The 18,443-nt window shown below is 36.3% G+C and overlaps 1 protein-coding gene across 1 annotated transcript in view; it reads left to right on the top strand.

Annotated features, from left to right (window-relative positions):
* SHOC1 (shortage in chiasmata 1) overlaps window positions 1-18,443 on the top strand; it is an 89,745-nt gene that overhangs the window by 63,078 nt on the left and 8,224 nt on the right. The window contains exons 18-23 of the mRNA XM_047768150.1: window positions 2,430-2,499; window positions 3,290-3,468; window positions 4,960-5,077; window positions 6,056-6,167; window positions 7,725-7,846; window positions 12,695-12,788. Of these exons, the coding sequence (XP_047624106.1) occupies window positions 2,430-2,499; window positions 3,290-3,468; window positions 4,960-5,077; window positions 6,056-6,167; window positions 7,725-7,846; window positions 12,695-12,788 (695 nt within the window). The remainder of the gene's footprint in view (window positions 1-2,429; window positions 2,500-3,289; window positions 3,469-4,959; window positions 5,078-6,055; window positions 6,168-7,724; window positions 7,847-12,694; window positions 12,789-18,443) is intronic.

Here is an 18,443-nt window from a genome sequence, read left to right as displayed (position 1 = left end):
ACCTCTCTATATACCTTATATAGACTGAGATTAGTGAAAAAGATGGAACTGAAAACTGTCACAATATTTGCATATTGCTCTTCTCAGTGTGGTTAGTAAACTATTAAATTATAGTAATATGTGAATGGAAAGCTCTTTTAAGCAGAGTCTTATACAATATCATTTTTTTTTTTTTGGTCTTTTTAGGGCTGCAGCCATGGCATATGGAGGTTCCCAGGCTAGGGGTCCAATTGGAGCTGTGGCCGCCAGCCTATGCGACAGCCACGGCAACATCAGATCCGAGCCACATCTGCAACCTACACCACAGCTCATGGCAACACTGGATCCTTAACCCACTGAGCGAGGCCAGGGATCAAACCTGCAATCTCATGGTTCCTAGTCAGATTCATTTCCGCTGCACCATGGCAGGAACTCCCAATGTCATTTCTTGATGATGTTATGTTATCATGTATTAGAGTCCAAATTTTCAAGCTTGAATCTTATTATTTCATTCAGTTTTCCAGTCCTGGGACTATGAGTTCATATTCACCATATTCACAAGGTCCTTACTAGGACCAAAAAACTAGAACAATACTAACAGTTGTGGAGCTGAAACTGCCCCAATTGTCTGGACAATTAGGGTAACTGGAAATATTTTTTAAAGTGAAGAAGGTGTTAGCATTATAAAACAAAAGGATTTGGATAACCAAAGGAATATTTTTGTGAATAAACTGAACAAATATTACTGACGCACAGAAAAAAAATACATACTTAAACCTACTTAAGGAGACGCCCTTCCCCTTGATGTCACTTAAGATATATTGACAAATTATTACTATATGTGTATCAGTTCTTATCTAGGCTTCATGATGAGCTTCCCGATTTCTTTTGATATGGGGATCATATCATTACTACTCTTGCTGTTTTATTTCAACAAGGTCTACTGACACAAAAATACTGACTCTATAAACTGAAAAATGTTTTTACTCTCTTTTTTTAAACTGTTTTTACTCCTTATAACTTAAGAAATATCCAGTTAATTCTCTTTGATTTCTATTCCTTGTTTGAATTATGTGGATAATTTGTTTTTCTAAGTTGGCCCTTATTTGGGAGAGAAAGGAATCTGGAGTTCTAACAGAAATTCTTAGACTAGAAATTTCTGGGTAATATACTCTAAGAAGAGAAATGGCCTTAAATCATATTTCAAAATATTGATTTTTATTCTACCTATTTAGAAGAATTTCAGCAGCTGGAACTCAGTTTTAAATCTTAAAATGTATGTATTCACGAACCATGTATTATTCCCTTTTTTCTCTTTTTTCAAAAAAATTCTCATAACCTGAGTTGGTGCCTGCCACATGGAATAAATATGTTGGTAAATTAGTAAAATCACAATATCAGCAGAACCAATAGATACTTGTAAATAAACAAGTAAATACAAATAAAATTGAAATTAAAGCTTTTTTAAAAACCTATGCTCTGTTTCTAGGACTCAGGTATTATTTTCTGTCTAGTGCTAGAAAATAAAGATGTGTTTCCATCTTCGTAAAGATTCTAGTAATGTGCTCAGCAAATAATCTGCTTTGGGATCATAGCTAGTACAAATTACTTAAGGAGATTCGATTTTAAATAATAAGATTTTGTGAATTGTAAAAGAAAAATAGTACTCACTCCCTTCTTATTGCCACCAAAACTGTTGTCATATCAAGTCAGGTAAACATGAAATTACTCTATCATTATTACATCACAGTTAAAACGTTACAGTTAACAAAAGTACACTAATAGAATATAGAATTTATTTTAACTAGAATAAGCTCTTCTTAAATTAATTATGTCTACCAAAAATAAACTGTATAGGGGGTAAAGAATTTTTTTGTAATGTATTATATTTTGTTAAAAATTAGGTATATAAGTAATTCAAATCATAATTGAGAAGGAGGAGTGATTCTATAGAAAAGGTGCTATCCCATAAATCTTTTTCTTGTGTAGCCAGTAGAAAGGAAAAAAAAAATCCTACCACATTGAAATATAGTCTCTTGCTATTTAGTTACATAATTAAATTTTTGTCTAGAAAAAAAGAAGGTAAGATCTATCATAAATTTTGGCAAAATGACCTGCACAGAATTGGCAAATGTTTAATTTAGTTACTTTAAAACTAAATTTTTGATCTATTTTATTATTTTATATAATAAATTCATAATTTTATGTTTATATACACACAGCTTAAATACACACTGGAAGCTTAAATACACACTGGAAATAGTGCCCACAGCTCAAACTTTCTGATTCCCTAGACTTAGATAAATAATCCAGCAGATTGTATTTTAAGCAATTTCCTTGTTCACAGACCTTTAAATCATTTCTATGTAGTGAAATATATGACACACCTAAAAATATATGTGAACAAAATACTGAAAAAAAAATTTTTGTATTACTCTTTTTTCCAACAGGTTTAACAGTGATGGTCCTACATTCAAATGAAAGAAAAGATTTTCTAGAATCCGAAGGTGTTTTCCATGGGTAAAAATGTATTTGTTCATCTCTGGGGAGCAGACATAAAAGTTTCACAAGAAAAGCACAATTTCTCCTAGTACTTAACTTAAAAAAAAATTAATAAAATCTGAAATTAATCAGTGTCTCTACCCTCTTCCCGAAAAATGCTTTACATGGAACACTTCAACTTGGTTTATTGTCTTGTGTATTATGTAATATTGTCCAGAATTTTAGTTCAGTCCTGTTTTAATATCTTCAAATTATCATTATTATTGTTAGTGTCAGTATAAGAAGTAGCTATTTAGATTTACCCTTGTTTTTACCAGTGTGTTTGCTCAATATTTTTCTTTCTTTCTTTTTTTTTGCTTTTTAGGGCCGCATATGGAAGTTCCCAGGCTAGGGGTCGAATCAGAGGTACAGCTGCCAGCCTACACCTCAGCCACAGCAACGCCAGATCCAGGCTGCATCTGTGACCTACACCACAGCTCACAGCAACGCTGGATTCTTAACCCACTGAGCAAGACTAGGGATCGAACCTGCATCCTCATGGGTGCTAGTTGGATTTGTTACCACTGAGCCACAATGAGAACTCCCTATATCCTGTTTGTTTGTTGTTGTTGTTTTAAGTATAATCATCAAAAAGAAATGTAAAAAGAAATTAGCACAATGGGAGAACAACCGAAAATACACCAGTGTCTTTCGAAGATAAGTAGGCATAGATTAAAGAATAAAATAGCCAAAACAGTCATCTTTTAGCCTTCCAAGTGTATAGTGACACAAGTCTAATTCTATTTTCTTGGCTCTCTTTTGTTATCAGCACAAGTTTCTGTGTAGTTGTACACAATCAATATATTGGAGCAGATTTCCCCTGGAGTAATTTCTCACTTGTAGTGGAATACAATTTTGTAGAAAACTCCTGTTGGACTGAACATTGCAAAAAATTGAATATTCCTTACATGGCCTTTAAAGTGATTCTTCCAGACACAGTTTTAAAGAGTAAGGATATAAACTAATATTCTTTTTTTGCTTCATTATCGTGAAAAAATTTCTGTTTTCCGTTTCTAATCTACAGAAAGAGAACAAGCTATAGCATCAGAAGACTTGAGTTCAAGCTCTAATCTCACCACCTTCTGTGTGACCTTGATTAAGACCTTTAAATGTCTCTTACCTCTTACTCCTCATTTGTGAAGTAGCCCTTACAAATTTTATGTCCTTTTCTCTTTAATTTCTAACTTTGACTTGTAGCAGCACAATTCAATTTTTAAAAAATTTTTATGGCTGTGTCTACAGCATATAGAAGTTCCCAGGCCAGGGACTGAATCCAAGCCACAGCTACAATTTGCGCCACAGATGCAGCAACACCAGATCCTTTAACCCACTGCATCCAGCTGGGGTTGAACCCAGATCTCCACAGCCAGTCAAGCCATTGCAGTCGATTTTTAACCCACTGCGCCGCAGGAACTCTTAACACAATTTAATTATATCTAATCTTGATCTCATATTTTTACGCAAAAGAATTTAGGAAGTTTGAATTCTGAAACATTACAACTCAATTCTAAAAAGAGTCACCATAATTATTACTTTGGAATCTCTGCTATACAGAATTAAATGTTAAATTGTTTAAATAATTAAAACATTGGCCCAAGAAAGGATAAAAGGATCTTTTCCCTCATATTTTTACTATGAGAGGTATTATTAACCTTTTAAATATTTAAAAGGATGAGAGGCAGACATTTTATACTTGTGTTAACTTGCCTATCTTTGATTACCCATATCATTTCATAAGTGAATTGATCTTGTATAGCCATTCTTTTGTAAAATGCCTGTTTATGTCCTTTGTCTATTTATCTGTTGAGGTATATGATATTTTCCTAGTGATCTGTAGCATTCCCTATGGATTATTATGCATAATTTTAAATTTTGATGTAAATCAGTATATATTTACACAAGTATCCAATCTAAGTGAATGAGCAGATATTAACGTTCAGGTGGAGTATGATCCTATTTTTTCAAGTGCGTGTACATGTGTGAATATAGACAAATATATAGGAAAAGGTGTGGAAGTATGCATTAAACTCTGTTTTTAGTTTATAGTAGTTTTTTTGTTTGTTTGCTTTGTTTTGTTTTTTTAGTGGTGCCTGCAGCAGGTGGAAGTTCCCGGGCCAGGAATCCAACCTGCACCACAGCAGCAACCCAAGCCACAAGGCCAGATCCTTAACCCACTAGGCCACCAGAAAATTTCTTTTTTAAGTATTTAGTCGTTTAAATAAATTCTATTAACTCTTCTATTTCTAGGCAGTAGGATAACATATGGTTTTTATTTTATTCTTCAAACTATTTTGAGTTCATATTTCTCCATTGAGTATATTTTTATTTTTATACTACTCCTTGGACATACATCTGTTATTCTTGTGTTTAGTTAAAAAAAAAAAAAACAACTATGGGATGAGAAAAAAGAGAAATATTTACAATTTTTTTCATATTTAGGAAGCACCCTGCTGGATAGTTTTGGTCGTTTTCCTTTGGAAATTCAGATTCCGTATGTGTTTTTTGCATCTGAAGGACTTCTTAATACTCCAGAAATACTTCAGTTGCTAGAATCCAAGTAAGTTGTTGATTTCATAACTTTAGCAAAGATATATATATATATGCTAATTGGCTAAATATAATGTTTCTTTCTGATTCATGCCTGGAATTATATCACATAGGAATAGTTTTTCATAGAATTTATGTCAATTTATACTTCTCTCCCTGTAGTACACCATCATAATTAATGAATATTTTCTTTTCTGGTTACATATCAATTTTGTGGAGAAGAATATTTAATTGTGGTTTCCATTTATATTTTAATTGCATTTCTTTTGTTACCAGCAAATACAAACATTTTATGTAGGGTTTTTTTCTGTGAATTATATGGTTATATCTTTGGGCCATTGAAATTACTGAGAATGAGTGCTCTCAGTACTGTCTGGGAAATAAGATTATGAAGTTCTAAACGAATTCTCAAGTATTTAGACCTTTAGTTCTAATTTCATACCAACACTGAGTATTGTAAAATCATATAAAACCCTTTATCATGACACACAAGTTGTCAAAGGGAGGTTGGAAGGATAATTATTAGGCTGTGACTTTAGTTAAAATGCAGATCTATTTTCCACGCTTTCGTTTTTATATCTTAAGGCAGTGGGGCATTCACAGAAAACTATGAGCTTATAAAAGATAGTTAAAATCTAGGCCACTTTTCAGGAGAAAGAAAAGAAAATTCTGATAAGTGTAGAATGTTTTAGTCTCATAATACAATGTTTTGATTTCATGAATAATTAAGGAGCTAGAATAAATTGGTCAAGACATTTATAATAGTATTATGTACAGTAATATTTAACAAATTACTTAACCAGCACATAACAAATTTGTCATAAACTGAATAATTCATAATTTCATTCCTCAAACTCACAAAGTAGAATAAATTAATGTATGAAATTTGCACAGTAGTCAAAATAATTTAATATGCAGAAGTACAATACAGTTTTTCTTAAAAAATTTTTCTTAGCCATATATAACCCCCAAATATTATATTTTACAGCTATAATATCACACTAGTGGAGAGATGCTGTAGCGAGTCATTGAAACTCTTTGGAGGTACAGAGCATTATGTGGTGGTGACAATTGATGAACGCACTACTATAATTTTGCAGGTAAAACTATACAGCAAAAGCTATAAATCCAATATATTAAAATATATATGTAACTATGTGATTTATTGTTAAGCTTTGCTATAGAGAGCTTAACTATAATCTATTCATGATTTCTTCCAAAACTTTGAATATGAGCCATAGGTGCTAAAAGCATCACTATAGAAAATAGCTTATTACCAAGACTCTTAAATGCCTTATAATTTTTAACGTACTTTAAGAAGATAGAGCAAATATAGAATCTTTAATAGTATGTATTGACCTGTTGTAAAATACATTTATAGAATAATTATAGCATTGAAAATTTAAAAAATCAAATCTTTTCTTTGTTTCAGTGTTTTTTGGGTCACACCTGTGGCACATGAAGTTCCCAGGCCAGGGATCAAACCCACGCCGCAGCAGTTACAGTGCTGTATCCTTAACACGCTGAGCCATCAAGGAACTCTGCCACTGTGTTTCTTAAAAGAGGGTAACATAATCTAAAATTGGTAATATGGAATTTCCTCTAAGGTAAGTCAGGATTGCTAGTAGATAAGTCAGTTTTTAAAGAGAGAAAATCGCTTCAAGAATCCACATATTGGACTTCCCATTGTGGCACATTGGGTTGAGAATCCACCTACAGTGGCTCGGGTAGCTTCAGAGGTGCAGGTTTGATTCCTAGCTGGGCGCAATGGAGTTAAAGGATCTGGTGTTGCTGCAGCTGTGGCGTAGTTTGCAGCTGCAACTTCACATTCAGTCCCTGGCCTGGGAACTCCCATATGCTGCGGGTGCAGCCATAAATATATGGTTTTTTTAAGAATTTAAAATGTATGAATCTCCCTGATATGTTTGCTTGATTGGAGTTCACATTACAAAGAAATTCATATTGTGGGAGTGGGGAGCAGAAACCAGGTTTCATGGTACGGAGTATAAATTAATGGCACATATTATGGTAAGGTAGAAGTCTAATTTTATAAGCAAAAATGTTAAAAATATAAGACATATGTCAGAAACAAAAAGCTCCGTTTGAAGGGTTCTTAAGGGATATTGTGTCTTGCATGTGTAAGGTTCTTAAGAAACAACTACTTGAGGAGAGGGTTCTGTTTGGGGAAACTGTTTTAATCCATGCTTAGGTAGTTTACTGTTAGAATAAAATACTTCTTGAATTATTCTCTCTTTCAAAAATTAATTTTGTTAGAGGAAAAAAAGGATTCTAGATCATTAGAGAGGGATTCCTGGAAGGCCATTGACTGCTGCTTTTTCATTTTTCTTAAATAAACAGTCAGTGCAGACCATCCACAGGTTTTTATCCCTAAAAGTAGCCAGAAGCCTGTCTGCAAAGGACTTTTTCTGACTAGGAGCACTCTGTAGACTGCTTCATGTCTAGGACTTTGGGAGACTCATGAAACCTCTTTGCTAAAGCTTTTCCCCTACTACTTCCAGAGTGACTTTCTTTAAAATGGGAGCCCATACCCATGCTTCTGCTCAAGTTATAATTTGTATATCATAGATTCTTAAACTATGGTAGCAATAATTTCATAACAACTGGTCAACCTGGTGACTCTTTTTATTTTCTGGTAGGACCTAGAAGAATTAAACTGTGAGAAGGCATCAGACAATATCATTATGAGACTCATGGCATTATCATTCCAGTACAGTTATTGTTGGATGATTTTATATTCCAAAAAGCCACTAAACTCAGAGTAAGTAAATACTTCTTCATCCAAAGTCACATATATTGTCTTTTAAGCCCTTCTGTTTCTTTCTTTGAAGAAAAGTGGTTATGTAAATTTTCCTCTTGCTCATCTAATTTACTTTGAGTGAGGGATTCTCAAGGTGGAGGCACGCCCACAGGAAAACAAATTGGAATTTTGGAGATGACATTTCCCTCGACATTCACTGCAAACCATCCTCCTCTCCTCTACTGCACTCAGAGCTGCTCTAGGAGTTCCCGTTGTGGTGCAGTGGAAATGAATCCAACTAGGAAGCATAATGTTTAGGGTTCGATCCCTGGCCTTGCTCAGTGGGTTAAGGATCTGGCGTTGCCGTGAGCTGTGATGTAGGTCGCAGATGTGGCTTGGGTCTGGCATTGCTGTGGCTGTGGTGTAGGCTGGGAGCTTCAGCTCTGATTCAACCCCTAGCCTGGGACCCTCCATATGCCATGAGTGCGGCCCTAAAAAGACCAAAAAAAAAAAAAATCGCTGCTTTAAGTGTTTTATTTTTTAATTTTTTATTTTTTTAGTTTTAATTCTGGAGTGGTCAGTTAAAAGATGCATCCTTAGAGTCCTCTGGTGGTTCAGCGGGTTAAGGATCTGGCATTGTCATTGCTGCGGGGCAAGTTAGATCCCTGGCCTGGGAATTTTTACATCCTGCAGGCCCAGCCAAAAAAAAAAAGTCACTCTTAAATCACTTCTCTCTAAAATCTTATTAGATACACCAACTAAATAGCATCTTACTATGCTTTCTTTCAGTGATGTGCTTAACTGAACAATTACCCCAAAAATTCATGCCAAGACACTGGCTCAGTTTATCACTATTATGTCCCTCTTTTCCCTAATTTAAAATTGTATGAACCTACTGCTTCCACTTTCTCCCTTTATTCTTTGCAGTCTGACTTTTCTCTCTACCTCTATACTGATCTCTGTCTCTCAAAGGTCATTCATCATTTGTGACTTTCTTATAATCATCTCCAAAAATATTTTTATCTTTCACTACTCTGAAGTATTTAAGACTGTTGTCAGTGCTTCCTGTCTTGAAACTCCTCAGTCCTATGGCACTTCAGTGTTTTTTGTTTGTTTTGTTTTGTTTTTGTTTTTGTTTTTGTTTTTGTGTTTTGCTTTTTAGGGCTGCACCTGCAGCATATAGAGGTTCCCAGGCTAGGGGTCGAATCAGAGCTACAGTTGCCAGCCTATGCCACGGCCACAGCAGCACAGGATCCAAGCCATATCTGCTATCTACACCACAGCTCATGGCAACACTGGATCCCCTACCCACTGAGCGAGGCCAGGAATTGAACCCACATCCCCATGAATATTAGTTAGATTTGTTTCCACTGTGCCATGACGGGAACTCCCTTTTTAAAATTTTTTTTTTTTACTTCAGTGTTTTTGATCTTCTACCTCTCTATGCCTTCTCTATCTTTATCTCTTCTTCCTTGTCTCAGTCTCCAAATAGATCTGAATTCTCTTTTTTTTCTTCCATTCTGTCCATTGGGAATCTTATCCACTCCCATAGCTTCAGTCATCATCTTTCTGCATGTAATTATTGTTTCTATTTGCAGCTGCAGTCTCTCTTTGAAATTCCTGACATGTGTCTCTAATTTTCTATGGATTTCCAACCTGATATCCCACAGGGTCCCAACAAAGTATGAATTTATTATATTCTCCGTTCCCTGCAAAAACTGTATCTCCTCTTTTCTGCCATTTAGTTTTTTATAGCCATCGCCTTTCTTTTAGTCACCAAGACTGGAAAACGAATCCTATAGATTCAGCCACTGAACTTTCTCTTTCATCTGTCCCCTCACTCCATTTATATTAACCAGCATTTTAGGTGGGATTCCATTATTTTATGTGGACTATTATACCAAACTACCAGCAGTTTTCTAGATGGCTCTCAACATCACTCTCCATAATCTGTCATACTTTCAGCTGATATTACTAAAACAAGGCTCTTAGAATTTCACTCTGGTAACGAACCTTCACTGACCATTATTTACTGAATACATACGGACTACTCACCCTAATATTCAAAATCTTCAGAATATAATCCCAACAGATATTTTCAGGCTCAATTTTCATTGCTTTCCATTTCAACCAAAAGGACTATTTATTGGCTTGCAAACATGCTCCTTGTTTTTCTACTTGTAATTTTGCTCATACACCTCTCTCTTCCTATGATGTTCTCTGCCTCCTCCAACTATTTCATCTGATAAAACTGTGCCCACTTTTCAGGACCTATCTACTTTTTCTCTATGTGACCCTTCCCCAGTAACCCCCACTCGTGCATGCAAACAGATACTTAGTTGTAACATTTCTATCCTTTGAACTTCTTAGCTCCTTGTTTTTTCATCTTTGATATTTATCATATTTTGTTTTATATTATCATTTTGGATTAGTTGCCTACCCGCACTGACCACATTGCTTTCATAAGGTAGATGCTTGGTAAATACTCCTTGATTGAATGAATGAATCTTTCCAACTAAAGTACAAACTGGTCTTATTCTTTTTTTATATTTTTATTTTTATTTTTTTAATTCTTTTTTTAAATCTCTAAAATACTCCATAACACATACCACATCGCTCATAGTAGAAGTTTCAAAACTATTCTTTAATTTAATTATTAGATATGGTACAGATGTCTTATTTAACATTACATTATTTGTGTGATTTTTTTCTTTGTTGACTTGTTTGTTTGATTCCATTTTTCTTTATCTTACTGTCTTTGTGTACAGTTATTACTATCATGTGGGGATATCTGTCAGTTAGAATATAAGAATGCAAGCAACTTACTTCTTATTCCTTCTTCTATTATCGATAACCTCTAGCAGTCACTCAACCAAGTTTTTCCTTTCTACCAGAACTGAAAAATAAAAATAATAATTATTCAAGTCTAAAATCATCATTTTGAATATTAATCAAAGCTGTAAAGAATTTTAAGCTTTATCAAAAACATGGAAGTATTCTGCATAAAAAATAATTAATTTGAAATTTTTTGGTTTTTGTTTTTCCTTTTACAGTTACAGCTGTGTCGTATGGAAGTTCCAGGGCTAGCGGTCAAATCAGAACTGCACCTGGGGCCTGTGCCACAGCCCCAGCAACAGCAGATCCGAGCTGCAGCTACAACCTATACCACAGCTTGTGGCAATGCTGGATCCATAATCCACTGAGTGAGGCCAGGGATTGAACCCATACCCTCACAGACACTATGTTGGGTTCTTAACCAGCTGAGCCACAACAGGAACTCCTGATTCAGAATTTTTAAGAGTTGTTTTTATATCGGTATCCACCTGGAAATTCAACTGAAGTACAGGAGAATTAGAAGGGATTTACACTTATTTTTACCCAGGTTTTCATGGAAATAATTAATTATGTAATACTCTGAGATAGTTTTGTGTTCAGAATGTGAAGAATTACCATTTACTTATAATAACTCATTACTATAAAATGTAATTCTTTTCAGACTTTTAGATGTCTCAGCTTTTATATTTTTAGATCACTGGAATATTTAAAAATTATCTTTATCAACTGACCAAATAAGGAAAATGGAAAATACAAAGTAAATTGTTCAAGTTACCTCAGTAGTTTATGCCATTAGTTCCTATTTGAGAAAAGGTGTCAGGAGTGCCCAAGACCATCCTCTGCTTTGATGATTTGTTAGGAGTATTCACCACACTAAGCACATCCTTGGATTCATGGCTGTGATTTATTACAATGAGCAATTACAAAGCAAATTCATCAAAGGGAAAAATCTCATGGTGCAGTCATGGGCACGCCAGGAAGAAGCTTCCAAGAGTCCTCTCCTTATAGAATCACACAGAATGTGCTTCATTTCCCCAGCATTGTGACAACACTTATAAGATGTTGTCTACCAGGAAAACTCACCAGACACTCAGCGCCTTCAACTTGTGGTCACAAATCAAAACTCTAGACTCCAGGGAAACCAAGTGTTCAGCAGAAACCACATGATACAAACAGTTTAGGCACAGTGGACTGCTCTTATCAGCCACTCATGAAAAGAACTTGCCTGAGAAAGAAACCAACAGAGGAAAGAAGAGACAAGAAATTAAGAGAACCATTGTCTCAATGACATTGTTTAAGTCCCTAGAATAAAGAGCCCTTGATCAACATCTTATTCTGTATTTAGTACTATGAGCTAATAAACTTCTTTTTTGTTGCTTAGAGTACTTAAAGTGGATAAAGGTAGTAGAAATACCTACCCACAGCTCAAGAGTCACATCTGACTGACTTAATAACTGTAGAAGAGAGGAAGGGATTTTTTTTAGTTACTGAGATATAACTGATGTATAAGATTATGTGCGTGTAAGGAGTACAAGGTGTTGATTTGGTACATTTATATATTGCAATGTAATTACCATTGTCATGTTAGTTAACACCTCTATCAACTCACATAATGATCATTTAAGAGTGTTTCTCCTAACTCTTCAGGGAAAAGACCCCGGAGGATTCTAGCTATCCTAGCTCTGGCCATGTATTCACATCTGAACCTGATCCTTTGGCCAGAAGAATAGAATATTCTAATTGGCTATGCTTCAGTCACATAGCCATCCCTGGAGCCAGCAAGGGGAGGAGGTAAAGCTTCCCACGCACACACATACTCTCTCAGCATCCCCTGCGTTTAACAATACTGAAGAATGGGGGTGGATCCCTTTTTACAAAACAGTGCTGAATAAGCAAACAAACAAACAAAAAAACAAAACATAAGCCTGCCACCAAGCACTGTTTTAGCCAGGTTATTCTAATAACATTATGAACTGTGGAAAATAAAATGAATTTGACACCAAGTGAGTAAGACATAGTAATATAATTTTTTAGGTACCATCTTACAGAAAAGACACTTCATCACCTCGCACTGATTTATGCAGCTTTGGTTTCATTTGGGCTAAAGTCAGAAGAACTGGATGTAAAGGTATTCTTTTCCTATATCTTTGTTTATAAGTATTTTTCATAAACCAAAATTATACTGAAACTCAAGTGCCCAGTAGAAGAAACATTAAATGGGTAAACTAAAAAAAATTTAAAAGCCATATAAAGAACAGTTTTCCGTTGTGGCACAGTGGTTAGCAAATCCGACTAGGAACCATGAGGTTGCGGGTTCGATCCCTGCCCTTGCTCAGTGAGTTAACGATCCGGCGTTGCCGTGAGCTGTGGTATAGGTTGCAGACACGGCTCAGTTCCTGCGTTGCTGTGGCTCTGGCGTAGGCTGGCAGCTACAGCTCCGATTGGACCCCTAGCCTGGGAACTTCCATATACCGTGGGAGCGGCCCAAGAAATGGCAAAAAGACAAAAAAAAAAGAACAGTTTTCAAATTAACAGATATTCTTTCCACTTAAACTTCTGTTCTAAAAGCCTTTAATGAATTTAAATTCGTATTTTATCTCTTTATTAATACTTAGAATTTTTTGAAATATGGTAGGATATGAATAAAAATAAATATCCCTTGATCAGAAATGTTCACTTATGAAAGATATACTGGGTTTGTTTGTTTGTTTGTTTTCTTTCTTAGGGCTGCATCTTCTGCATGTAGAGGTTCCCAGGCTAGGGATTGAACTGGAACTACAGCTGCTAGCCGACACCACAGCAGCAGAGGATGCAGGCCACATCTGTGACCTACACCACAGCTCATGGCAATGCTGATCCTTATCCCATTAACTGGGGCCAGGGATCAAACCCGCATCCTCATGGATGCTAGCTGGGTTCCTTACCACTGAGCCATGATGGGAAGGCCAAGAAATACTGTTTTTATCTGCTGTTAAGTGGAAATCTTAGGACTATGAATAGAGCAATATCTTGGTGACCTCTAATCATTCTCCCTTCTTGGCTTTTTTTCACTGTCCTACTCTGAAGTTTAGACATTTCACCCAAATACAGGGCTCAGTCCTCTGCTGTTATCACTTTATAATCTTTCCTTGATAAACTCAGACATTCCTACAAATTTAGCTTTCATTTCTGAAGAAATCCTTAAAATTTTTCTAACGTTTCTTAAGTTCTGCACTTGTATTCTAGAGTTCTACTAGAAATCTCCACATGAATATCTCACAAGTACCTCAAAATACAAATTCTCATCTTCCCCCAAACTTATGTTGACCTAAAACAAATAGCCAGTTATTTCTGCAGCAAAAAATGGGTAGGTACTGGAATCAACAACAACAAAAAAAAAATTGCAGTTCTGGAGCCATAAGGAGCCACATGCAAGTCCTTGCACAACAAGTGAACTCTTTGAAAGAGGGGGAAAAGGAGGCGTTCCTTTCGTGGCTCAGTGGTTACGGAAGCTGACTAGGATCCATGAGGATGCCGATTCAATCCCTGGCCTCGCTCAGTGGGTTACGGATATGGCATTGCCATGAGCTGTGTAGGTTGCAGATGCAGCTCGGACCCCTTCATTGCTGTGGCTGTGGCTGGCAGCCTTAGCTCTAATTTGACCCCTAGCCTGGGAGCTTCCATATGGCGTGTGGGTGCGGCCCTAAAAAAAAAATTAAAAAAAAAAAAAAGAGGAGAGAAGGAAGTTGGGAGGGCTTTCGTAAACAAAAAGAGTCTGTTACAGGAATTGAGAGTTCAAAATATAGTGGCTTTTCATTGTCTGAGTTGTGACAGTCTCTCATTGCCAGGAAAAGAAGAGGAAGTCTTTCTTCTGGTTGGACTCTGCTATCATGATAGGGCATGAGAGTTCCCCCTTCTGGTCTCCTGATTCTATTTTAATTGAAGTTGGCTAATTTTTTACACTTGGTTTATGGCATTACTATTCTAACTTAATCAGTAGCTAACTCCTCCTTTTAACTCTGTAGTGTCTCTAAAATATACCCCTCCTTTCTGCTCCCACTGGTATTTCCCTAAATTAAATCCTTTCACCTCTTACTTGGAGTATTAAGGTAGCTTCCTAACTAATCTCCTATTTGTACTCTTTTCCCACTCCCTTGCATCACATGTTTAACACCAATTACACTTCTGAAATATAGCTGTGAATATTTCACTCCCCAGACTGTAAGCTTCTGAAGGAAAAAAGAACTTGTTTAGTCATTTTTGTCTTCCTAGCACCTAGCCCAGAGCCTACATAGTAAGCTCTTAAATATTTGTTATTGAGTTGAATTTTCTTGCTCAAAAGACTTTCTATAGCTTCCTACTTCACCAAAATAAATTCAGCTGGATACAGACTCCTCCAGGATTTCGCCCCTCGTAATCCTTCCTTTAACATCTTACTACTCACCATTTCCTGAATATGGCTCCACACTCTCACCTTTCAGTCGTGTGATTCTGGCTTGTTTACACCCAGAAATACTACTCCCATCCCTTTACTGCCAGCCTTCAGAGTTCTGACTTTTTCTACCCAGCTCTAACACTACCTCCTTTAAAAAATGTGCCCCAATTATATTCTCTCAAGATAAATGTCTCCTCCCATTCTCCACTTTTTATACCTTTCTTATATATGAGGTGTTTATTCATATATCTTCTACCCTGGACAATGAGAACTAGGCTCTTTGTTTTTGTAAAACTATAGCATCTGGCACAGAGTTTTGTACAGAATAAAAATATTCAACAAACCTCTTAGTAAACAGAATTCAGTGAGAGCAGAACCTGTAAAGAAAATCAACAAATGATCTATTTGAAATAAAATCCAGCCAATTCTGCTCCTGTGATGCATATTACATATTGAAATAAAATTCTTAGAAGTTATCTAAAAAATTGTAAATTTGTCTCATTCATTCATTCAAATGAGGTTTCCCCACTTAATCAGCCTCTTTTCTTCTCAGCTTGTAGTAAGCCATCATATGTGAAATATGCTTTAGAGAATCATTTTATTCCTCTGCGTGGGGCATCTGATATCAGCAGATGACTGTATTCAGGTGCAGTGACATGGCCCACAGAGGACACGTTCCAAGGAAGGTATTTAGGATGAAACCAGAGGTACTACCCAGACACAATCCATTCCAAAAGTCGGCTCCCACCTGGATCAAAGTCCTCTAAAACCTTTCAGGTTTACATGATAATCTTACAATTAGGTCTGTTTTTCCATGGAATTTGAGAAACAAGTATGGTCAATTTGCTCTTGTTTGTTTGTTGGGTTTGTTTTGTTTTGTGTTGTTGGAGGAGGGGGTTGGCCTCACCCATGGTGCGTGGAAGTTGCCAGGCCAGGGACCCAACCTGCACCACAGCAGCTACCTGGGCTGCTGCAGTGACAACACCAGATCTTTAAACTGCTGCACCCCAAGGGAACTCTTTTTTTTTTTTTTTTTTTTTTTTGCTATTTCTTTGGGCCCCTCCCGCGGCATATGGAGGTTCCCAGGCTAGGGGTTGAATTGGAGCTGTAGCCCCTGGCCTACTCCAGAGCTGCAGCAACGGGGGATCCGAGCCGCGTCTGCAACCTACACCACAGCTCACGGCAACGCCGGATCGTTAACCCACTGAGCAAGGGCAGGGACCGAACCCGCAACCTCATGGTTCCTAGTCGGATTCGTTAACCACTGCGCCACGACGGGCACTCCCAAGGGAACTCTTGATCAATTTGCTCTTATTCTGTTATCAACATAGCACCAATTCTCAGGCCTCCCAGTCTTCTAACTTGACGACATTATTACATTAAAAGGGGTTCCCTAAAGTCATATGATTTTAGAATATATTTAGTAATATGGCTTTTGTCCTTTTAGGCCCAAAAAATCCATCAGCTTGGATTTTTTTTTTTTTAAGCATCTGAAAAGCCTAGTCATAAAGGGAGTATTAGGAAATTTAAATACATTTTCTTAAACTAAAAAAAAGTACTGTTATTAGTATCATGTTGTATTTTAATTCTAATCTCAAAAGAAAGTTCTATAACTTTCTTATGAGCTCTCTTTGCAAAAAAATGAATAAACATACACATATACAAAATTTATAAAGAATGTTGGGGTTTAGGGTTCTTGAATCTCCCAAAGTCTAGCCATAAGCACCAGAATCCTTGCCCTAATAAATTGAGGTAATATTCAATAGCATTATAAAAGTATGCCCCTTAAAATAAAATTTATGTATAAACAAAAGTGTCAAATCTTCTCAAAAATCCAAAACATTTAATAAAATAAATTTGGACCCAGTGCATTTCTGTGCACTCCACATTTAATATAAAAAAACCTCCTTTAGCATGCATATACCTCCCAGGTCTGTGCAAGCAGTTTTGTATTTGTTATTCTTGTGAAAGAAAAAAGTCATAATTATTTCCTGAGGTTTATATAGTCTTTGTTTCTTAAATTTCTACTACAGGACAAACTGTAATTTTAAGATACTATATTTTTTAAGATTTATATTTTTAAGCTATTTTAAAGATCTGATTTAGGGCAGTAGTCTGTGTCCACATTAAACTGCTCACCCCTGAACTATAATTCCTTCAACCAAATCTAAAAGATGAAGAAGATAAAAATAGAAATGAAAGAGGAAGGAAAAGGCTTGCATTTCAGAAGAGAGAAGACCATGGAAGAAAACACAAGTGAGAGACAGGAAGTAGGGGATATGAAGAAATTCTTTTTACAATTGAGTTTAACACACACACATTTATGTTTTTGATAAGCTAGTGTTGGATGAACAATTCCAAAATTTTTCTTTTTGAATACAGCATCAAATTAATCTGTAAATACTCTTATTTTTCAACTTTGTTTTTGAAAAATCTTGCACTGTATTTTTTTTTTTGTCTTTTGTCTTTTTAGGGCCCCACCTGTGGCATATGGAGGTTCCCAGGCTAAGGGTTGAATCCTAGCTGTAGCTACCGGCCTCAGCCACAGCCACAGCAATGCAGGATCCGAGCCATGTCTTCAGCCTACACCACAGCTCATGACAATGCTGGATCCTTAACCCACTAAGCAGGGCCAGGGATTGAACCCAAGTCCTCATGGATACCAATAAGGTTCATTAATCACTAAGCCACAATGGGAACTCCCTGCACTGTATATTTTTAATTCTCACTTTTATTTGAGCACCGTTAGGTTTAATCTAGAAAAATCAAAATATTAAATATTACCAGTGACCTCCAAGTTGCTTTTTCTTCTAATATAAATGAAATATAACACCAAATAGGTTTAAAAGATTTTAGCAATAAATGCTAATTGGAAGTGAAGAAAAACAATTTCATTCCAAAAATTGGAAACTGCAAGGCTGTATTTAAAGAAGGAAAGAAAATTGTCTATCCTCAGATAGCTACATTGATACATTATATACAAAATAGTATTCAAAGATTAGAATCTGCTGGGGGGGGTTTCCTTCTAATTACAAATAATTTTGGGGGGGTTACAAGATAATATTTATTTGATCAAAGAATGTCACCAACAACTGATGGGCAATTGTGTTGTACATTGGTGGGCAAAGGCAAGAGGAGTTTGGTCACCCTCTGTCTTTGAAAGCGTATAAACCCTTAAGGTTAGGAGAGGGTGGCCCTTATGGTGCCCACACTGCCTGTGAGTATGCCTGGAACTTGAGGACACTCCCAAAGAAGGCCTGAGAGAAGCTCGAGCCTTGGGGGAGGAAGGGTCTCCTTCCTCTTCTTAAGGACAAGGACCTTGGGATCTCAGCAGCATGTCGAGGCGGGCCTGGAATTCTTCCTAGCTGT

This window comes from Phacochoerus africanus, chromosome 2, assembly GCF_016906955.1.
Source record: "Phacochoerus africanus isolate WHEZ1 chromosome 2, ROS_Pafr_v1, whole genome shotgun sequence".
Classification (NCBI taxonomy): Eukaryota; Metazoa; Chordata; class Mammalia; order Artiodactyla; family Suidae; genus Phacochoerus; species Phacochoerus africanus.
Note: the sequence above shows the minus strand (reverse complement) of the source record. Positions and strands in the feature narration are given on the sequence as shown.